The sequence below is a fragment of the Phacochoerus africanus genome, chromosome 2 (genome assembly GCF_016906955.1).
Source record: "Phacochoerus africanus isolate WHEZ1 chromosome 2, ROS_Pafr_v1, whole genome shotgun sequence".
In the NCBI taxonomy this organism is placed as follows: Eukaryota; Metazoa; Chordata; class Mammalia; order Artiodactyla; family Suidae; genus Phacochoerus; species Phacochoerus africanus.
This window is the reverse complement of record NC_062545.1, coordinates 131881581-131904736: the sequence shown is the minus strand read 5'-3', so window position 1 is coordinate 131904736 and position 23156 is coordinate 131881581. Positions and strand designations below refer to the sequence as shown.

Here is a 23156-nt window from a genome sequence, read left to right as displayed (position 1 = left end):
ACCAACCTTAGTTTAGTAATATAGAAATGCCACAGATTTATTTAAAAAGTCTTGGATTAAGCTCTGGAGAATTTTCATAGGCAAATTCTTCTGTGTGGGCTGGATCAGTAAATACTCCAATAAAATCTATTTCCAGGAAGAATGGACCATCCACTTTATCAGCCAAGGTGAATCCGACAGAAGAGATCTAAATTTCAAATAAAGAAATTGATCAAAATCTTACTCTGATATTGTTCCTAGAGTTTCAAAATCCCATGAGGTAATTACTATAGCTGAGTCTATACTGTCAACCCTAAGCAAGTATACCATAGTTCTCATGTGCTGTAGCAGATTATAAAAGGAAGTATAAGGCTGCTTTTCTTTCTACTTTTCTCTGTAAAGTAATGCCAGGAGTTCCCTGGTGGCCTAGCTGGTTAAGGATCCATCACTGTCACTGCCCTGGCTCAGTCACTGCTGTGCCTTGGGTTTGATCCTTAACCCAAAAACTTTTTCTATATTTTTTTTTTAGGGCTGCACCTGTGGCATATGAAACCTATACCACAGCTCACGGCAACCCAAGATCCCCCAGCCACTGAGTGAGGCCTGGGATTAAACCCACATCCTGATGGATACTAGTCAGATTCCTTTCCACTGTGCCACAATGGGAACTCCTCAAACTTTTTTAAAAATAATAAAATGGGGAAAAAAGGGGGGGGGTGGTTCCCACTGCGGCAAAATAGGTTAGACCATGTCTCTGCAGCGCCAGAACACAGGTTCAATCCCCAGTCCAGCACAGTGGTTTAAAGAACCCAGCATTGGCACAGCCATAGGTGGCTTGGATCTGATCCCCAGCCTAGAAACTCCATATGCCAGGGAGGCCAGAAAAAAAAAAAGAAAAAAAAAAAACGAGGAATTCCCATTGTGGCATAGCAGAAACAGATCTGACTAGGAACCATGAGGTTGCAGGTTCGATCCCTGGCTCTGCTCAGTGGGCTAAAGATCCAACATTGCCGTGGGCTGTGGTGTAGGTCACAGACGTGACTCAGATCCTGTGCTGCTGTGGCTGTGGCACAGGCTGGCAGCTGTAGCTCCGATTAGACCCCTAGCCTGGGAACCTCTATATGCCACAAGTGTGGCCCTAAAAAGACAAAAAAATAAATAAAACCTGTCAATCTAGCTTGGCCAAAAGATTCTGAAGTGGTAATAAAACAATAAATATATTTTTTTTTAAAAAGTGCCCATCAAGACTAGTAACTACAACACGGATACCTAATGGAGGCTCCTTGACTCTCTCCTGAACTCTAAAACTGTTCTTATTTTAAAGCTAAAATGAAATGTAAGCATGCTAAAAAGATGACAATACTGAAATTCCTCCAAGATTTGGGGTTGCCTTACAGGATAGGTCTGAGCATCTGTCTAGGTATGACAAGGCTATACTTAAAAAGGAATTTGAGCAGTGACTCAAACCACTGCAGTGACAATGCTGGATCCTTAACTCACTGAGCCACCCAGGGAACTCCCATCTATCTTTTTTTTTTTTTTTTTCCCCTTTTTAGGGCCATATCCACAGCATAGGGAGGTTCCCAGGCTAGGGGTCGAATTGGAGCTACAGCTGTGGGCCTACACCACAGCAACAACCACACCAGATCTGAGCCACATCTGTGACCTACACCACAGCTCACAGCATTACCAGATCCCCGACCCACTGAGCAAGACCAGAGATCGAACCCGACTCCTCATGGACACTAGCAGGGTTCATTAACCACTGAACCATGAAGGGAACTCCTCAAATAGGAATTTTCATCTTTCACATGCCAGCCTTCAAAAATGAACTGAACTCAGAGTTCCCATTGTGGCGCAGCAGAAATGAATCCAACTAGGAACCATGGGGTTTCAAGTTCGATCCCTGGCTTCGTTCAGTGGGTTAAGGATCTGATGTTACCATGAGTTGTGGTGTAAGTCGAAGATGTGGCTTGGATCCTGTGTTGTAGGCCGGCAGCTGTAGCACCAATTCAACCCCTAGCCTGGGAATGTCCACATGCTGTGAGTGCAGCCCTAAAAAGCAAAAAAGAAAAAAAAAGGGACTGAAATCATCCTCACAGGAGTTCTGTTCCACTAAAGATAATACAGTTCGGAATGAAAATATAGGAAAATGTTACCTTATCAAGCAGAAGCTGGTACTGAGCATCCCGGATTCTTCCTTGATTGGAGAAGAAAAATTTGGAGAAAGGAATCTGAAAGCAGAAACACTTATTTCATAGCTAAAATGTAAGCAACTGAGGCATCTGCATAAAGTTGCAATGATAAAAGTGATAGTTTATATTTTATTCTAAAATTATCTAATATGTTAAGTTATAACAAGTGGCTAATCATTTAGAACACAGATACAAATTTTTCAATGAAATAATATAAATACTAGAAGAGAATACCTGAAAAACTTTCCAAGCCAGAAGTCACAAAGGAAAAAACAGTACAATTAAAACTTTCTGATGGCAAAAACTAGTATCCCATACACAAAATTTTACAAATAACTAAGATTAAACAACTCAATAGAAAAATGTTAATAGGAGTGCAAATTAGTACAACTCTTATTTTCATTTTGCTTTTTCAGCCACACTTGGAGCATACGGAAGTTCCCAGTCTAGGGATAGAATCAGAGCTACAGCTGCCGGCCTATGCCACATCAAGGTGGGATCCAAGCCATGTCTGGGATCTATACCACAGCTAGTCAGATTTGTTTCCTCTGAGCCACAACAGGAACTCCCTAGTACAACTCTTTTAGAAAGCAGCTGGCAGAGTTTCCATGTGCCTTGGCAGTTAAATAACCTGACTAGGATCCATGAGGATGCAGGTTTGATCCCTGGCCTCTCTCAGTGGGTTAAGGATCCGGTGTTGCTGTGAGCTGTGGTGTAGGTAGCAGACTCAGCTTGGATCTAATGTTGCTGTGGCTGTGGCTTGGGCCGCCAGCGATAGCTCTGATTTGACCCCTGGCCTGGGAACTTCCATATACAAACAAAATAACAAAGAATGTGGAATAATTCCACGTAATCATATAAAAGGTCTCCAGGATCTAAATTTTAAAAATACAGAGAGTTCTTGTGGCTGAGCTGAAACAAATCTGACTAGCATCCATGAGGACACAGATTTGATCCCTGGCCTTGCTCAGTAGGTTAAGGATCCAGCACTGCAGTGAGCTGTGGTGTAGGTCACAGACTCGGCTTGGATCCCTCATTGCTATGGCTGTAGTGTAGGCCAACAGCTACAGCTCCAATTTGACCCCTAGCCTGGGAACCTCCATATGCCACGGGTGCAGCTCTAAAAAGACCAAACTGGAGTTCTCGTCATGGTGCAGCAGAAACGAATCCGACTAGGAACCATGAGGTTGCACGTTTGATCCCTGGCCTTGCTCAGTGGGTTAAGGATCCGGCGTTGCCGTGAGCTGTGGTGTACGTTGCAGATGCGGCTCAGATCCCATGTTGCTGTGGCTATGGTGTAGGCCAGCATCTACAGCTCTGATTAGACCCGTAGCCTGGGAACCTCCATATGCCGCAGGAGCAGCCCTAGAAAAGGCAAAAAGACCAAAAAAAAAAAAAAAAAGTACTATTCAGATTATTATCACCAAAAACACTTGTTGACATAAATACAAACTCAATTCAAAGCCTATTTAGGTGGAGCAATCAAGATGGCAGAGTAAGTAGGACATGAAGAAGCTAACCTCCTCCCACAAATACTTCAAAAATACATCGACACATGGAATGATTCTCACAGGATATCTATTGAACGCTGGCAGAAAACTTCAAACTTCTGAAAAAGCAAGAAAATCTCCACTTAACCAGGCAGGACAAAAGAAGAAAATGAAAGGAATCAGTCAGGACCCACACCCCTGGGAGGGAGCTGTTAAAGGCTCTCACCAGCAGGGAGATCAGCTGGGACAGAGGAGGAGCTTCAGCGCCTGGGAGGAGAGCAGAGCAACCTACCCAGGCAGCCAGAACTGAGAGAGAACTGCACAGTCAGTTGCACCACCCCATGGCTCCCCAGTCTGAAATGTGTCTCTGGTGCAGGCGGGGGCTAGCTGCTGAAGCTTGGGCATTGCAGATCAGACACAGGGAGAGGACTGGCATGGGCTGCACAGAAACAACCTGAAGGGCCTGAAGTCTGGCATGACCACAACTGAGAGTGTACAAGGAAGAAGCCCAGGCCTACCCTGGAAGCCAGGCACCCACGGTGTGGGAGAGTGTGTGAGAGGAAGGGCGGTCCCACCATTGCAGCCTTTTCCCTGCACATGCTCTCAGGCAACAGGACACTGCCTACATGAGCTCCCACAGCAGGCACAGGTACCAGAAGTGGTCACAAGCCACTGACTGTGGGCTTTAGAAGTGGTCACAGGCCTCCTCCACTGACGTCTCAGGCTCTGGGTGTGGGCACAAGCTTCCACTGATGACAACCAAGGAGTAAGCATCAGTCACCATGTCTGCCTACCCCCTATGAAGGGGATAACGTCCAGCACACACTGAGAACAGAGGGAACAGACATCCATACTAAAAACAAGCCTCACACCAAAAATATTAAGCCCACTACAGATGGACACTTCCACATGTAAATATCCCTCCAAAGCATAGTAGACAAATGTTTTTTCTAAACTCAAGGATAGAAATATAAGTAAAATGAAAAAGGAGAAGAACCACTCCCAGTTAAAAGACCAAGGGAATTCCCCTGAAAGAACAGTGAAAACAGACCTCTTCAGTCTAAGAGACACCAATTTCAAAAAAAAAAAAGAGAGATAAAAAAGGAACTAGAAACTATGAGGAGGAGCCAAGAAAAATTAGAAAACACATTTGCCAGGCTGCTGAGCAAAAGGCAACAAAGAGCAGGATGAATAATGGAGAACAAAAGAGTGACCTAGAAGATAGAATAATGGAAATCATCCAATCAGAACAGTAGGAAAAAAGCCAAATAAGAAAAAGAAAGCAATATAAAAGACTTACGGTATAATAAAAAGTATGACAATCTACACATAATAGGAATCGCAGAAAGGGAAAAGTGGATTGAAAATGTATTTCGGAGCTCCCGTCGTGGCGCAGTGGTTAACAAATCCGACTAGGAACCATGAGGTTGCAGGTTCGGTCTCTGCCCTTGCTCAGTGGGTTAACAATCCAGCGTTGCCGTGAGCTGTGGTGTAGGTTGCAGACTCGGCTTGGATCCCACGTTGCTATGGCTCTGGCGTAGGCCAGTGGCTACAGCTCCGATTTGACCCCTAACCTGGGAACCTCCATATGCCGCGGGAGTGGCCCAAAGAAATAGCAAAAAGACAAAAAAAAAAAGAAAATGTATTGCAAGGAGTTCCCATTGTGGAGCAGGGGAAACGAATCCAACTAGTATCCATGAGGATGTAGGTTTAATCCCTGGCCTCACTCAGTGGGTTAAGGATCCAGCATTGCCATGAACTGTGGTATAGGTTGCAGATGTGGCTCAGACCCCATATTACTGTGGCTGTGGTGTAGGCTGGCAGCTATAGCTCTGATTCAACCCCTGACCTGGGAAGCCTCCATATGCTGTGAGTGCGGCCCTAAAAAGCAAAAAAAAAAAAAGAAAGAAAGAAAGAAAATGTATTGTATTGCAAGATAGAATTCCCTGGTGGCCTAGTGGATAAGGATCCATCATTTTTATTGCAGTGGCTCAGGTCACTGCTGTGACAGGGGTTCAATCTCTGGCCCAAGAACTTCACATATCATGGGTGCAGCAAAAAAAAAAAAAAAAAAAAAGAGTTCCCGTTGTAGCTCAGTGGGTTAAGAATGCAACATGAGGATATGGATTCAATCCCTGACCTCACTCAGTGGGTTAAGGATCCGGCATTCTGCAAACACAGGTCTTAGATGCGGCTCAGATCTGGTGTTGCCATGGCTGTGGCATAGGCCTGCAGCTGCAGTTCCAGATGGACCCCCAGCCTGGGAACTTCCATATGCTGCACATGTAGCCCTTTTAAAAAAAAAAAAAAAAAAGTAAAAAGAAAGGAAATAGATGGGAAAAAATTATGGCTGAAAACTAAAGGAAACAAATCCATATACAGGAAGCATGAAGGGTCCCAAACAAGATGAAGCCAAACAGAACTGCACCAAAACATATTATATTAAAAATGGCAAAAGTTAAAGAGAAGATTCTAGGGGTTCTCTGGTGGATTAGCAGGGATCCAATGTAGTCAGTGTTGTGGCTCAGATCACTACAGTGTCACAGGTTCGATCCCTGACCCCAGAACTTCCACATGCTGCTGGTGTGGCAAAAAAAAAGACAGGATTCCCAAAGGTTGATTACAAGGGAACCCCATAGGCAATCAGCTGACTTCTCTACAGGAAGACTGCAGGCAGAAGGAAGTGGCGAGATTTATTCAAAATCCTAAAAGGGAAAAATAGCAACCTAGAATACTCTACCCAGGAAAATTAACATTTAGAATAGAGGGAGAAATAAGGGAGTTCCCATTGTGGCTTGGTGGGTTACAAACCTAGCATAGTCTCCCATGAGGATGCAGGTTTGATTCTTGGCTTCTGTCAATGGGTTAAGGATCCCAAGTCACCACAAGGTCATAGATGTGACTCAGATCTGGCATTGTTGGGGAGTAGGCCTACAGCTACAACTCTGATTCAACTCCTAGCCTGGGAACTTCCATATGCCACAGGGGTGGCCTTAAGAGAAAAAAAGGAAAAAAGAAATTTGTGAGACAAAAACTAGAAGAAAACAGCAATATTAAATCTATCCTAAAAGAAGTATTGAAAGGTCTTCTCTAAATAGAAAATAAAGACAAAATCATAATTGGAAAGTAAATCACTTTAAAAAGCCAGTATAGGGAGTTCCCATAGAGGCTCAGCAGTAATGAACCCAGCTCGTATCAGGTTCAATCAATGGCCTTGCTCAGTGGGTTAAGGATCCAGCGTTGCCATGAGCTGCAGTGTAGGCCACAGACATGGCTCAGATCCCATTTGCTCTAGTGTAGGCCAGTGGCTACAGCTCCAATTGACCCCTAGCCTGTGAACTTCCATATGCCTCGGGTGTGGCCCTAAAAGGACAAAAATTTAAAAATAGGGAGTTCCCATCGTGGCTCAGCGGTTAACGAATCTGACTAGGAACTATGAGGTTTCGGGTTGATCCCTGGCCTCGCTCAGTGGGTTAAGGATCCGGCGTTGCCGTGAGCTGTGGTGTACGTTGCAGACACAGCTTGGATCTGGCATTGCTGTGGCTCTGATGTAGGCTGGCGTCTACAGCTCCAATTAGACCCCTAGCCTGGGAACCTCCATATGCCATGGGTGCGGCCCAAGAAAAGACAAAAAAATTTAAAAATAATAAAAAAATAAGCCAGTAGAGGAGTTCCCAGGTGGCCTAGCAGTTAAGGAGCAAGCATTGTCACTGGTGTAGCTCAGGTCACTGCTGTGGTGCAAGTTCAATCCCTGGCCCAAGTACTTCTGCATGCTTCAGGCATGGCAATAAATAAATAAATAAATAAATAAATAAATAAATAAATAAATAAAAATAAGCCAGTACACAGAATAAGGAAAAAAACTCAAAATATTTTTTTGTGAAAATGATAACCACAATGAACAGCAAAAGGATAAACATGAAGATGTAAAAGAGGACATCAAAATAAAATATGAGGAAAGAGAGTGAGAAAATGAAAATTTTTTCTCTAGAATGTGTTTGATCCTATATGATAGCCAGTCAAAGACAAGTAGATATAGGAAGGGGTAAACATACTCGAAAACAGGGTAACCACAAATCAAAAACATAATATAGATTTACTAAAACCAAAAAGAAAATACAAGCATAAAGTAAAATGAAATCATCAAACCACAAAAGAACAAAGAAGAATAACAAATTCAACTGGAAAACAAAGTTTAAAATGGCAATAAATATGTATCTCAATAGTTACCTTAAATATCAATGGACTAAATGCTCCAAACAAAAGATACAGAGTATCAGACTGGATTGAAAAAATAAAACAAAAGCCAACAGCCAAAAATATATGCCACCTACAAGAGACCCACTTTAGGGAAAAGGACACACAGATTGAAAGCGAGGAGATGTAAAAAGATATTTCACGTAAATTACAAGAAAGTGGGGGGTCGCAATACTCATATCAGACAAAATAGACTTTAAAACAAAGCCATAAAGAAAGATAAATGGAGAACACTATATAACAATAAAAATAAGAAAAGGATTTTATACTCATCAACATATATGCACCTAATATAGGAGTACCCAAATACATAAAACAAATACTAACAGTCACAAAGGGAGAAAGTGACAGGAATACAATAATAGGAGACTTTACACATGACTCATATCAATGGACAGATCTTCTAGACAGAAAATCAATAAGTCAAAGAGATCCTAAAACATAAAACTGAGGAATTAAGGGTGTTCCCTGGTGGCCTAGCAGTGAAGGACTCGGCATTGTCCCTGCTGTTGGCTCAAGTTCAATCTCTGGTCCAGGAACTTCCACGTGCCTCAGGCACGGCCAAGAAAAAAGAGTTACACTTAATTGATATTTTCAGGACATTACATCAAAAAAACCAGGGATACATATTCTTTTCAAGTGCACATGAAACATTCTCCAAGGCTGACCAGACACTAGGGCACAAAACAAGCCTTGGCACATTTAAGAGTATAGAAATTATCTCAAGCATCTTTTCTGAGCACAAGCATGAAACTGGAAATCAACCACAGAAAAAGAAATGAGAAAAATAATAATTACATGGAGACTAAAAACATGCTACTAAAAAACCAATGGGTCAATAATGAAAGCAAAATAAATTTTAAAATGCCATTAGACAAATGATAATGAAATCACAACTATATAAAATCAACGGGATGCAGCAAAAGCAGGTTTTTTTTTTTTTTTTTTTGCTTTTTAGGGCATCGTCAGCATATGCAGGTTCCCAGTCTAGGAGTTGAATCAGAGCTACAGCTGCCAGCCTATGCCACAGCCACACAGGATCCAAGCCATGTCTGTGACCTACACCACAGCTCACAGCAAAGCCAGATCCTCAACCCACTGAGCAAGGTCAGGGATCAAACCCACAATTTCATGGCTCCTAGATGGATTCGTTTTGCTGCACCACGACAGGAACTCAATTTGCTAATACTTTGTTGAGAAATTTTGTGCCTATATTCAGCAAAGATATTGGCCTATAGTTTTCTATCAATTACATGTGGAATCTAAAAAAAGGACACAATGGACTTCCCATTGTGCACAGAGGAAATGAATCCTACTAGGAACCATGAGGTTGCGGGTTTGATCCCTGGCCTTGCTCAGTGAGGTAAGGATCCAGCATTGCCCGGAGCTGTGGCATGGGTCATAGATGCGGCTTGAATCCCGCATTGCTGTGGCTCTGGCATAGGCCAGTGGCTACAGCTCCGATTAGACCGTAGCCTGGGAACCTCCATGTGCTGTGGGAGCAGCTCAAGAAAAGGCAAAAAGACAAAAAAAAAAAAGAGTAGGAGAAATTCTCTTAAAAAATATTTACTGGTTAATAAGGTAACATATTAATGAAAGACAAAGTCAATTATGTAAATTGTGCCCTTAAGTCCTCTTCCTTTTTTCCCTTCTCATAACTTCCAAAGAGGAATTTAAAAAAAAACAAAGAATGAAAAAAAAAAAAAACCAAAATTATGGGAGTTCCTGTCGTGGTGCAGTGGTTAACGAATCCAAATAGGAACCATGAAGTTGTGGGTTCGGTCCCTGGCCTTGCTCAGTGGGTTAAGGATCCAGCATTGCTGTGAGCTGTGGTGTAGGCCCCAGACTCGGCTGGGATATGGCATTGCTGTGGCTGTGGTGTAGGCCAGGGGCTACAGCTCCAACTAGACCCCTAGCCTGGGAACCTCCCTATGCCATAGGAGTGGCTCAAGAAAACGCAAAAAGACCAAAAAAAAAACTATGTAACCATGACCTCAAAAGGCCTCATTTCATACACAGTAAAGATTCTGCTATGTTACCTTGACCCTCCTGCCAGTAGGGCCCCCCACGGGTGACATGAAGTAACTGTACATGTGATCCTTCCTCTGAATTATATCCGTGTCCTCCCTGATATTCACCATCCAAGGCCGGCCATCTCCACGAACACGGAGATACAGAGTGTTGAACTGGGACCAATCATAAGACTTCTTTATCTCAAAAGGTCCCTAGGGTACAAAAGGAAAGTTAATTTCACCTCACTTTCCACTATTAGCAAAAAAAATCACCTCTTACAGCATCGAAAGAATCCACAAGCCATTTTTCTGCCTTTCCTGTTTTCTACCACCATAGGGGAGCCAGATAAATCTGCTGATGCCTCTTTCAGTACAGAATACTGACCTAGTTAAGTTTCTAAGGTAACGTTCAAGACGTGATTGGCCCAGGACAGTGTTTATGTGCAGTAGGCACTGACTTGTGTTACTGAACAGAAATGAATTACGGTATATGCTTTCCTTTCCCTGGGCCTATGGAGCAACACAGCTTCTCAGTGGGCCATTTTCTGACAACTGCCGTCCTATAAATCAGGAAAAATATGTTTTAAAAACTTCCCATAAAGGTTTTTTTTTGGGGGGGGGGCATACCCACAGCATATGGCTAAGGGCCAACTCGGAGCTGTAGCTGGCCAGCCTACACCACAGCCACAGCAATGCCAAATCTGAGCCATGTCTGCGACCTACACCACAGCTCATGGCAAAGCCAGATCCTTAACCCACTGAGCGAGGACGGAATCCTAAGTCCTCATGGATACTAGTCGAGTTCATTACCACTGAGCCACAACGGAAACTCCAAGACTTTCCCATAAAGTTTTAAAACTGGTTGTTTTTTTAATAACAGCTACCATCCATTGAAAACATACATTAAGCACTTTGCATACGTAATTTAATCCTCACAACACCCCCATGAGAATAGGTACTATTGTACTCCATTTTATATACCGAAGAAATTGAGCACTCAACTAACAAGTGGTAGGTCCAGTGCTGTTTAACTCCAAAACCTATGCTCTTGTATTTTCTAATTATTTCATTTTTTAAATTTATTTAGTAATGATTTTTGTTTTTTCCATTATAGCTGATTTACAGTGTTCTGTCAATTTTCTGCTTCACTGTAAGGTGACCCAGTCACCACTGCAGGTATACATTCTTTCTTCTCACATTATCATGCTCCATCACAAGTGATCAGACATAGTTCCCGGTGCTATATAGCAGGATCCCATTGCTTATCTATTCCAAAGGCTTAAAAAAAATCTATGTTCTTAACAACTACCTAAACTGTCTCTCTCTGAAGCAGAATGCAGCATTTATTTCCAAAGGTGTTTATAGCAACCTCAGAGGTAATATGATTTTAAGAATACTAGTGCTCTGATATGAACTATTACTTACTAGCCATATAATTTTGGACAAGCCACTAAATCTCCCCAAGCCTGTTTCCTCACTGGTACAACTAGGATGGTTATAACTTACAGGATTGATGTGAGGAATGAAAGGGATAATGTATATTAGGTAATTAGCACAAGGACTGGCAGGGTACACTTAAGAAATGTTATCAGCTATTTTCACTACTCCACAGTACATCACAGAATTATTTTCCATTGTGAACTGACTGAAGCCATCTGTGGATTTTCAAGGCCTGAAAAAAAAATCTTATATGCATAGCTTGCTGTCTCTTTCTGAAAGAGCACATACCTTTCCTTTTCATCATTATCTGGAGAGAGGGAGCTTAACACTATTCCTACCATTTGTTTTTCTTCTTAACCATAACTAAACAATCACCCAGGGGCTGTGGCCATGGCCAGGCACAGGAGCCTATCCAGAGCAGCCATGAAATGATACCTGATCAGCAAATTTGCCAAAAGCAACAGGCTGGTGGCAAACAAAAGAGCTAATCTAAGTAACTTTGGAAAATGGGTGTTCTGACTGGAAACCAAAAGGCTAAACACAAAAGAAACTATACATAAACACTGTACTCGAGGCCAGTAAAGTTGTTTCTCACAGGCTTATGGATTAGAAATTCTGAAACTGCTTTACATGTACTTTGGGGTTGAATTAATAAATAAGTGTAGGCAGGGAGTTTCCATTGTGGCTCAGTGGTAACAAACTCGACTAGTATCCAAGAGGACTCAAGTTCAACCCCTGGATCCATAGAATCTCAGGAATTCCCATCTTGGCTCAGCAGAAATGAATCTGACTAGCATCCATGGGACACAGGTTCGATCCCTGTCCTCGCTCAGTGGTTAAGGATCTGGTGTTGCCGTGAGCTGTGCTGTAGATCACAAAAGCACCTCAGACCTGGCGTTGCTGTGGTGTAGGGTGGCAGCCTACAGCTCCAATTTGACCCCTAGCCTGGGAACCTTCCGTATGTGGTAAGTGCAGCCCTAAAAAAATAAATAAAAATAAAAACCTGACCAAAATAAATAAATAAAGTGTACATAAATGGTGGCAGACACATTTCGCACCGTTACAAAAAGTAAGCTATCAAAACAAGAGGGAGAAGGCTAGGATAGACCATGTGGTATAGGATTAGAGTCAGAGCATCAGTTATGAACTCATATTTAACCTTAATACAGATATAGGAGTTCCCGTTGTGGCTCAGTGGTTAACGAATCTGACTAGGAACCATGAGGTTGCGGGTTCGAATCCCTGCCTTGTTCAGTGAGTTAAGGATCCAGGGTTGCCGTGAGCTGTGGTGTAGGTCACAGACACACTCAGATCCTGCGTTGCTGTGGCGCAGGCCAGCAGCTGTAGCTCCAATTCGACCCCTAGTCTGGGAACTTCCATATGCTGCGGGAGTGGCCCTAGAAAAAGGCAAAAAAAAAAAAACACCTTAATACAAGGTATAGAAATAATTACAGATGTCTGTTGTTCATGAGTTGGTATGCAATATATATTTCCTAACTGTATACATTGAGAGGTCCTAGAAATAGTGACAATCCACTAGTAACAAGCATACTCAGGGCCCAGATCTTGGTTTCCAACACCATTCTCAAAAAAAAAAAAAAAAAAGAAAAAAAAAGAACCAGGGCTCCTTCAAGAAATGGCTAATTCTAGGGAGTTTCCTTTGTGGCTCAGTGGAAACTAAATTGAACTAGAAACCAATGAGGATGTAGTTTGATCCCCTGGCCCCACTCAGTTAAGATCTGGTGTTGCCCACAAGCTGCCATGTAGGTCACCAAACACAGCTCAGATCTGTGTTGCTGTGGATGTGGCTTAGGTCAGCAAGCTATAGCTCTGATTTGACCCATAGCCTGGGAACTTCCATATACCACAGGATTGCCTTAAAAAAAAAAAAAAAAAAAGGAATGGCTAATTCCTAGGGTTGGAACAGAGAAAATACAAGATGAGCTAACAGCATCTTGTTGTTGCTAAAAAAGTGCTCAAAAAAAAAACAAAAAGATGGTGGCATGTCAAAGGGAGGCCAACCTGAAAGAGTTTTCAGTGGCCAAAAGTGCAACAATTTGAACATAAAATAACTAACACAGTTTTGGATTATAACCCAAGTGTGGGTCCATACTAAATGACTGAATGAATAAATAAATTTGGGAGAAGAAACAAGCCTTCATTTCTGAAGAATCTCAAATAATTTATGTAAACACTACTCCTTCCAGGGAGACTGAACTTAATCCCCCACCCTAACCCATATCTAACCCATATCTTAATATAGGGTACACTTATTGATTTGTTTCCAAAGAACAGAGTGTGGAAAGAAAGGGAAAAAAAAGGTAACTTAACAATGGAGTAACTTGGCAAACACTACCGTGACCAGGTGGTCAGGGTACTGCTAGTATGTAACTGATATGATGAGATCGGTACTTCATTCTGTGGTATTCTTCCTAAAAGCCCAGAACTCCAGGCTAACTCAGAGTAAAAAAAAAAAAATAAGAAAATCCCAAATTGAGGATCATTCTACAAATTGCCTGACCAGTAGTATTTCTCGAATCCTCATGAAAAAATAAGGAAAGACTAAGAAATCCGTCACAGAAGAAGACATGACAATAGATGTAATGTGGTGTCTTAGATGGGGAGAGCTGAAATAGGAAAAAAGATATTATGGAAAAACCAGTGAAAATCCAAACAGAATCTGGCATTGTTAAACTTTAATGCACCAATGTTGGCTTCTCATTGTGACAAAGGTACTATAGTGATGTAAGATGGTAACAAATGGAGAAGCTGAGTGAGGGTCATACAGGAACTCTCTGTACTATCTTTGCCATTTTTTCCTGTAAAACAAAAATATTCTAAAATGTAAAAGTTTACCTAAAAAAATAATCCACAGCCTGACCCTACTTCCACTCTATGGAACCCCAACCCATTATACGGTCTGTGGTCCCAGGTTAGAGGAGATACAAATCTCCTCAGATTCTTTTTTTTTTTTTTTTTTTTTTTTTTGCTTTTTAGGGCCACACCCACAGCATATGGAGGTTCCCAGGCTAGGGGTTGAATCAGAGCTACAGCTGCTGGCCTACACAACAGCCACAGCAATGCAGGATCTGAGCAGAGTCTGCGACCTACACCACAGCTCACAGCAACACCAGATCCTTTTTTAACCCACTGAGCAAGGTCAAAGATCCAACCTGCAACCTCATGTTTCTAGTCAGACTCGTCTTCGCTACGCCACAATGGCAACTCCAGCTTCTCATTTAAATATCTAAACGTCTCAGGGCTCTTCAAACCTAAGAATGTCTCACCCTGGCCCAAAGTGATGCCCCAAAACAAGCCACCTCTCTACCAGAACTTTCCCCTTATGCTCACAAAGCTTTACACTTGTGCCCAGTAGTTATTTACCCCATACACAAGATGAGACACCAGCTGTTTTCATTTACAGAATAAAACCTGTCAGCTATAGTTCATGCTACAATGAAGTTTGCCCAACTCACTAGAAAACTGCAGCTCCTGGGTCTTACGTACCCTGAGAACCTTGGATATCATCGCACAAGTACCCACTTCGGCCACTCTCCCCATCCTGAGGTGCCTCAGAGCTCAGGGTTCCATACAGGAGTGCACTTTGGTTATTTCTTGCCCTCTTTAGGAAAGCTTCCTTCTGCCACAATTGTCTTATCAGAAGTCACTATCCACTTATCCAAATCTTCTTTGCCACGGAACTGCCAGACAACCTTGCTTGTTCCGCAAGACCTCATGCAGAGGGCGACCTTCAGCCCTATCCAATGATTCACTATATCATTCTATCAAACGCCTTATAATGGTCCTTTATTTCTTCTTTAATTGCTTTATCAAAAACTGAACTTCAGGCTTGTCCCCAGAGAAGTTATATCCAAAGCAACATCTCTTTGGTGATGCCCTTCCACATTTCCTTCGGTCTTCCTCTGAGAAGCTTTGCCAGAAGCAGGCACTGAAGGTTTCTGAAGGCTACTGGAGCAATAGTCTGCAAAGCGAGTACTCAAAAATGGACCACACTTGGACAATGAGGCAACACTTGGCTTCAGGCATTTTCTACGAATATAAGTGCCATTCAACAATTTGTGAACCAAAGCCATGGTAAGGAAAAGCTAAAATTAAATTTCTCCTTGGGCTAACAGGGAAAGAAGCTTCAGCAAATAGCCCAGTTCCACCTATAAGTAAAAAGACATTGAGGAGTTACCAGTGTAGTAATGAATGCATCATAATTTCAAATCAACACGGATATACATTGTGAAATTCATGGACTTATTTTCTAATTCTATAAGCATTTACCCAGGGCCTACTGTGAGCAAAACAATGTCTACACTGTATATACACTGCCTTATGAAAAAAAAGCCATGACGAACAAACATAAGCCCCTTTATGGAATTTAATTATCAAAATAATTCAAGTATGTGCTTCAAATGATTGTGTCAATTTTAAAGCAAATTTTTTAACGCTTTTTTTTTTTTTTCTTTTCGGGCTATACTCCCAACATATGGAAGTTCCCGGGCTAGGGGTCAAATCGGAGCCACAGGTCACACCAGATCTGAGCCTCATCTGTGACCTACACCGCAACTTGCAGCAATGCAGATTTTAATTCTGAGTGAGACCAGGAATTGAATCATCATCCTCATGGATACTAGTCAGGTTCTTAACCCACTGAACTATAACAGGAACTCCTTAGGCTTGATTTTTAAAGAAATAATTGGTTCCTAAAATAAATAATATTCAACTAATTCACTCCAGGATCTAGGCTAACCTGAGAGCGTTTTATAAGCGCTTCACCTAGAAAAAAAAGAGAGACGACTACAAGCCTGCACTGTTTGTTGTTGTTGTTGTTTTGCTATTTGGGGCCACACCATGGCATATGGAAGTTCCCAGGCTAGGAGTGGAATCAGAGCTGCAGCTGCTGGCCTATACCACAGCCACAGCAACTCAAGATCTGAGCTGCATCTGTGATCTACCCAGCAGCTCATAGCAAAACACAGGATCCTTAACCCACTGAGCAAGGTCAGGGATCGAACCCACATCTTCATGAATACTAGCTGGACTCGTTACCACTGAGCCACAATGGGAAACCCCTACAGCCTGCATTGTATGTGGAGTCAGGACACCTGGCTCTGCCCAAATATAGGCTGTATTGTGAACACTAACAGGGCTATTTACCCTTTGGTAAAGCAGTTGATCTTTTGAGGCCTCCACTGTTTGTTTTTTGTTTTGTTTTGTTTTGCTTTGCTTTTTCTTTTTAGGGCTGCACCTGGAGGTTCCCAGGCTAGGGGTCTAATCAGAGTTACAAGCTGCCAACCTATGCCACAGCCACAGCCATGCAGGATCTGAGCCGTGTCCTTCGGACCGATATCACAGCTCATGGCAGTGCTGGATCCTTAACCCACTGATTGAGGCCAAGGATTGAACCCGAAACCTCATGGTTCCTAGTTGGATTGTTAACCACTGAGCCATGACGGGAACTCTGAGGCCTCCACTTTCTTGAAGGAAAGGCCGAGATAACTCCTCCCCTACCTACCTTAAGGGATTCTTCTGAAGGTCAGATGGAATGATGGCTATAAGAGGGTTCTCTGATCCAGTAAGTCTGACAAGACCCCCAAGATTCTTCATGTCTAAGAAGTTCCTAGTCTAAGGCCCCCACTTTGAGTAACAAGACTTTGAATATCAGTCACTTTTTGAACTAATCTAAACAATAACAGCAATAATACCATTACATGTAAATACCATTCTTAATGTTTTCAAATCACCCTGACATATATTATCCCATTTAGTCCACATAAGATTCCCTATAAGACAAGTCAGAGAGATATTTCCTTTCACAAGGAAATAGACACCAACAGGTGAAGTAACATGCCTAAGCTCACAATGCTAATCAGTATGGGAGCTAGCATTAGAATCCTGGCCTTAAATTCTCCCATTAGATACCACTGTCTCTCCTGTATGTAAAATATTGGCAATATTTCTTCTATAGCTCAGTGCAAATAAACAACTTTGCTCTGCAGCAACATCTAATGATTGTTGGCAAGAAGTGCTGCAGAACCGGGAAAGTTAAACAGTCCCCTCTCCCATCTATTTCAGCTACCCTAAAATGAAATGAAATACGCAATGCTAATTTCATCTTTCTCTCTCCAGAGACCAGGAGAGGGAAAAATAAATAAATAAATAAAGCCACCCACCTACTAGTCTGAACACAGTGCTAAGTGAGAACTAAATGGAATGCTGAAACCTTTACCCAAAAAAAAGCCTCAAAAATGCCCCAAATCCAACAATCCAGCTCACCTGCCTTAGCTGCTTATAGTCTGCATCAAAATAGCACCCAGACCACTCTATCTACAACAGAGGGTTGGTCATCTTTCCTGACTGCCCTGCCTCCCTCGCCCCCCACATCAGGTGGCTCACCACCTGCTCTCTCCAAAGTCACTGCACTCCAGGAATGCAACCCCTAACCTCCACCTTCTCTCACCATCAGCATCTAGAGGGCCTAAAACACAAGACTGATTATTTATCTTCTCTGATTAAAGCTCTTTTGAGGCTCTCTTGGTCTTCAGAATAAAACTCAGCTTTCCCCACAAGGTTCACAGACCCCCCCCCCTCCAGATCTGGCCTCTGCTCATCTCTCCAACTCCCCCTCCAGTACCACCCAACTCTGCTCTAATCACAGAGAATACCCATGATCCAGCAAGCACCACCCAGTGTTCTCTCTCTGGACTTCATGCCTTGGCAGAAATACTGGTCCCAGGCCAGAAAAGCCCTCCTACCAATTTGCTCCCTAATTTATCATTTGGGATTCAGCTTAAGACATCCATTACCCCTCCTCCAAGAACCCTTCCTTGATTACTCAATTCCACCAAGACCCGCACCTTTATGATGTGTTCTCCCTGCATCCTGAGCTGACACTTTCCCTTCTTCAGTTTACTGACAGTTCATTTGTCAGTCTTCCCCACCAGAATGGAAGTGTTTTGAAGGGAGAGATTATCTTCATTGCGGTACTTCCAGCTCCCAGGATGGTTGCCAGGCACGCAAGAGGCTTCTAACCTGTGGCACATACAGGTTCCCAGGCTAGGGGTCAAATTGGAGCTGTAGCTGCCAGCCTACATCACAGCCACAGTATCACAGGATCCTAGCAGCATCTGCGACATACACCACAGCTCATGGCAACACCGGATCCTTAATCCACTGATCAAGGACAGGGATTGAACCTGTGTCCTCATGGATGCTAGTCAGATTCATTTCTGCTGAGCCAAGATGGGAATTCCTGAGATTCTATGTTTCTAACAAGCTCCTAGGTGATGCCTTTGTTTTTGGCCCAGAGAACACCCTTTAGGATTTGCAAAGTCCTAACTTATCTCTCTGACTCTGATCTCCTTCTCTTCTCCCAATCAATCCTTTGACTGGCAACAAAGGGATTTTTCTAAATATGATGTCATTCCCTGTATTCACCAATTCCCTCCAGAAATTCAAACTTCTAAAATGGTATACAAGGCCCTCCAAAAAGTGCCCAACTCCTGGCCTAACTTCTCCTCATTTCCATGGGCAATACCCTCAGCTCTTTAGTTAAGGTTAACTATAATCGTGTCTGAACAAGCAACACACTCACACACACAAACAATACTCAAAAATCACAAAAGTGACCAAATATTCTACTATCCTGGCGAATATGAGTGAATGTCATAATTTGGGCTCCCTCTAGGTAGATAAGACGCTCTCCTGGAGTTCCCGTCGTGGCACAGGAGAAACGAATCCGACTAGGAACCATGAGGTTGTGGGTTCGATCCCTGCCCTCAATCAGTGGGTTAAGGATACGGCATTGACATGAGCTGTGGTGTGGGTCGCAGAGGTGGCTCAGATCTGGCATTGCCGTGGCTGTGGTGTAGGCCAGCAGCTATAGCTCCAATTGGACCCCTAGCCTAGGAACCTCCATGTGCCACAGGTGTGGCCCTAACAAGCAAAAAAAAAAAAAAAAAAAAAAAAAGACTCTCTCCTAATCACAGAATTACCTCTACCCTCTGACTATTTTCCCCAAAATCACCTAAAACAAACCCAAATCCAACAATAAATCCTTTCTGGAAGTTCAGTGGTGCAGTGGGTTAAGAACTGGTATCCTTGAGGATGTGGGTTTTGACCCCTGGCCTGAGTGGGTGAAAGATCCAGAGTTGCTGTGGCTGTGGTGCAGGCCGCCAACTATAGCTCCAATTCAATCCCTAGCCTGGGAACTTCCATATGCTGCAGGTGCAGCCCAAAAAAGAATCTAGCATTGCCAGAGCTGAGGTGCAGGTCAAACTACAGCTTGGGTTTAATCTGTGGCCTGGGAACTTCCACATGGTGGGTGCAGCCAAAAAAAAGAAAGAAAGAAAATAATAAATCCCTTCTAACACCCTCTGATTGAGATGACCCATGGTTTCCCACGGTGTGTGTACTCTCTCACAGGACCTATGAGGCCTTCCTGGGACAGACCCCCCCCACTCCTATCCCCGCCCCTCATGTCCTCCATCTGCCTCTTTTTTTTTTTTTTTTTTAAATCTTTTCTAGGGCCGCACCCACGGCATATGGAGGTTCCCAGGCTAGGGGTCTAATTGGAGCTGTTGCCACCAGCCTACGCCAGAGCCACAGCAACGCAGGATCCGAGCCATGTCTGCAACCTACACCACAGCTCATGGCAACGCCAGATCCTTAACTCACTATGTGAGGCCAGGGATTGAACCCGCAACCTCATGGTTCCTAGTTGGATTTGTTAACCACTGAGCCAGGATGGGAACTCCAGCTGCCTCTTGTCTGTAGAAAAACTGTACCTTCCTGGGCCTTCCCTGAATTCCAAAGAGTAAATTTAATCAGGGAAGTAAGAAAATGCAAGAAAAAAGGGAGTTGAGCAAGACAAAATAATAATAATTTAGCCATTAAACAAAGTCACAGACATGGCTTGGATCCCACGTTGCTGTGGCCAGTGCATAGGCTGGCAGCTGTAGTTCCAATTTGACCCCTAGCCAGGGAACTTCCATATGCTTCAGGCGCAGTCCTAAAGAAGCAAAAAACAAAAACAAACAAACAAACAAAAAAAAAAAACACAAAGCCAAGGACCTTTAATTCCTCTTCAAGGGTTATAGATAATATTATGAGCCATGCCCTCTGAGCTGTTTTTGCAGATACTGAAACCCCTACCATGTAGAAGTTATCTGCCTACAAGCAGGCAGACCCCAGATAGGTTGGCGACAGGTTAATGATGTTGACTCCAGATTACCTCGCTACCAACCAATCAGAAGAATGTCCACAGCTGATCACACACCCTGAAAGCCTTCCAGGGGTTAAAACCTTCCCCTGAAAGCCTTCTAGGAGTTCTGAACTTTTAAGCACTGGCTGTGCTGGACTCTTGGTGCCTGCAATAAATGCTGCACTTGGCTTCACCACGACCCAGTGTCAGTAGATTGGCTTTACTACACTGGGGCAAACAGACCCAAGTTTGGTCAGTAACAACTACAGGAATAGTAAACCCAACTTGTTCAACTATAGGCATGTTCCTAGTGGCCTCTAACTGGAGGACACTGACATTGATCTTCCTCAATATTCTCATGAGAAACTGTGCATACATCTCACAGCCCTTACATACTGTTAGGATCTTGCTTTCACCTGTCTACCTAACTAACCTGACCTTAGGCTTACTGACTATGGCTTGAACATAACTGATGCTCAATGTTTGCTAAAATAAAAGGAAAATGTGGGTGTTCTCATCGTGGCTCAGTGGTACCCAACTAGTACCCATGAAGACTCGGGTTCAATGCCTGGCCTTGTTTAGTGGGGAAAGGATCCGGCGTTGCTGAGAGCTGTGGTGTAAGCTGCAGACGCAGCTTGAATCTGGCATTGCTATGGGCGTAGTGTAGGCCAGCAACTGCAACTCAGATTCTACCCCAGCCTGGGAACTTTCATATGCTGCACCCGCGACCCGAAAATAAATAAACAAATGAAAATGTGTGAACAGTATGTTTTCAAATGGACCAAAAATTGCAGGGAACCAGGAAAAATAACAAGAGTTGACCTCAGGTCTTGGAATCATAGGTAATACTTAAATTTCCCTTACTGACTTGTTCAAATGATTTTTCTCTCTCCACACATAAAATTTGGGAAATAAGTGATAAAATGGAATTTGTACAATCAAAAAATGATTCTCAGAATTCCTCCATGTCACAGCAGCTTAAGGATCTGGCCGTTGTCACTGCAGTCTGCTGTGGCTTGGTTCCATTCCTAGCCCAGGAACTGCTACATGCTTCAGGTGCAGAAAAAAACACCAAAAAAAAAAAGATTCTCATGAACACCATGCTTAGGCTACACTACTGAGTGACAAATATGAGGAATTAAAAATGCATGTATACTGGAGTTCCCGTCGGTGGCTCAGAAGTTAACAAACCCTACTAGGATACATGAGGATTCAGGTTCCATCCCTGGCCTCACTCAGTGGGTTAAGGATCCAGCATTGGTGAGCTGTGGTGTAGGTCACAGACTCGGCTAGTATCTATAGTGTTGCTATGGCTGTTGCATAGGCCAGCAGCTGTAGCTCGGGTTCCACCCCTAGTCTGGGAACTTCCATTCGCTGCGGGTGCAGCCCTAAAAAGAAAAAGGGGAAGAAAAAAAAAAAAAAGCATATATGGTAACGTTATAAGTATAAAAATGTAAATGTACAAACAAAAAAGATTTGGGGGTTAAAAAAGGCTTACAGCCGTGTGCAGGGTGATGGGATTATGAGTACCATTATTCACCCTATTTTCCAACCCCTCAGTAGTGTTATTACTTCTCTAATAATATAACGTTAGTTATGAATATTTTGTTTCATATTTTTACCAATAAACATAGTCAAAATCACTAACTGGATGATCCTGGGCTGAAGCTGGTGAGTTTTCATGGCAGCATAAACCATGAAGCTAAAAGCAAGCAATCTCACTGAAGACTGTATGTCCTGCGCTTACCACGTGTCAGAAACTATTCTAGGTGTACTTTAATTAACTCCTCACAACAACCAAAAGAGGGGCTACTATTCCAATTGCAAAGATGAAGAAATGGAGGCTCTAAGATTAAATCACCCGAAGTATACAACTACTAAGTGGCAAACCTATCCCCAAGAGCCCCGGCGTTTAGCTCCTGATCCAAGACCGGGAGCGGTCTGGACATTGTCACGGCCCCTTCATTTCTCACCTGCTGGGGCTGTGTCGCCCTCGCAAGTCCCGACGCTGCAGCCCTCCCTCGCGACACCCCAGAGTGCTGTGCTCCTGGCTTTTCCCCGCCGGCTACTCCACTTTTCCTGTGTAGGTCCATCTGCTTTTCCAGTCCGCAGGGAAACTGGGCCTTATGACACTAGAGTTCCGGTCAGGTACGCAGGTCGGGGGAAGAGTAATAAAGATCCCGAAGCTTAGCGAAATGAGGGTTATGGTCGACTAGCTTCCCAAAGGACCCGCTCCTCCTGCCCTTCCTGATCTTTTCTGCCCTGTGTCAGAAAGTGGGGAGAATTTAGAGAAAATTTTCGCCTCTCCTTCCTGCATTCCGCCTTCATGCTGCAAACTTCATCCTGTATCTTTCAAGTAGGACCCAGATATTGCTAATAACCTTGGCCCCCAAGGAGCCAGGGTCCACTCGTGCTCCATTCCTTGCAGCAGCCCAAGAGCAGTCCACGGCCACAGAGAGCTACTTCTCCTGGAATTAACCCCCAAAGAATCTTGGGAGACCCACCTGAAACTTGAACACCAAACTCTCCTACCTGCCCTTCCCCAATCCTGCCCCGTGGGGTCGCCCACTCC

At 43.3% G+C, this 23156-nt stretch overlaps 1 protein-coding gene across 1 annotated transcript; it reads right to left on the bottom strand.

The window, feature by feature from the left end:
• Positions 1–7: 7 nt before the first annotated feature.
• NDUFAF1 (NADH:ubiquinone oxidoreductase complex assembly factor 1) lies at positions 8–22674 on the bottom strand. Its single transcript, XM_053743482.1, is given in 11 exon segments — positions 8–187; positions 2139–2213; positions 9961–10146; positions 14881–14907; positions 14909–15020; positions 15022–15093; positions 15095–15128; positions 15131–15155; positions 15158–15208; positions 15210–15542; positions 22558–22674. Coding segments are annotated over 10 exon segments (990 nt in total). The 5' UTR covers positions 15468–15542; positions 22558–22674; the 3' UTR covers positions 8–37.
• Positions 22675–23156: the final 482 nt, after the last annotated feature.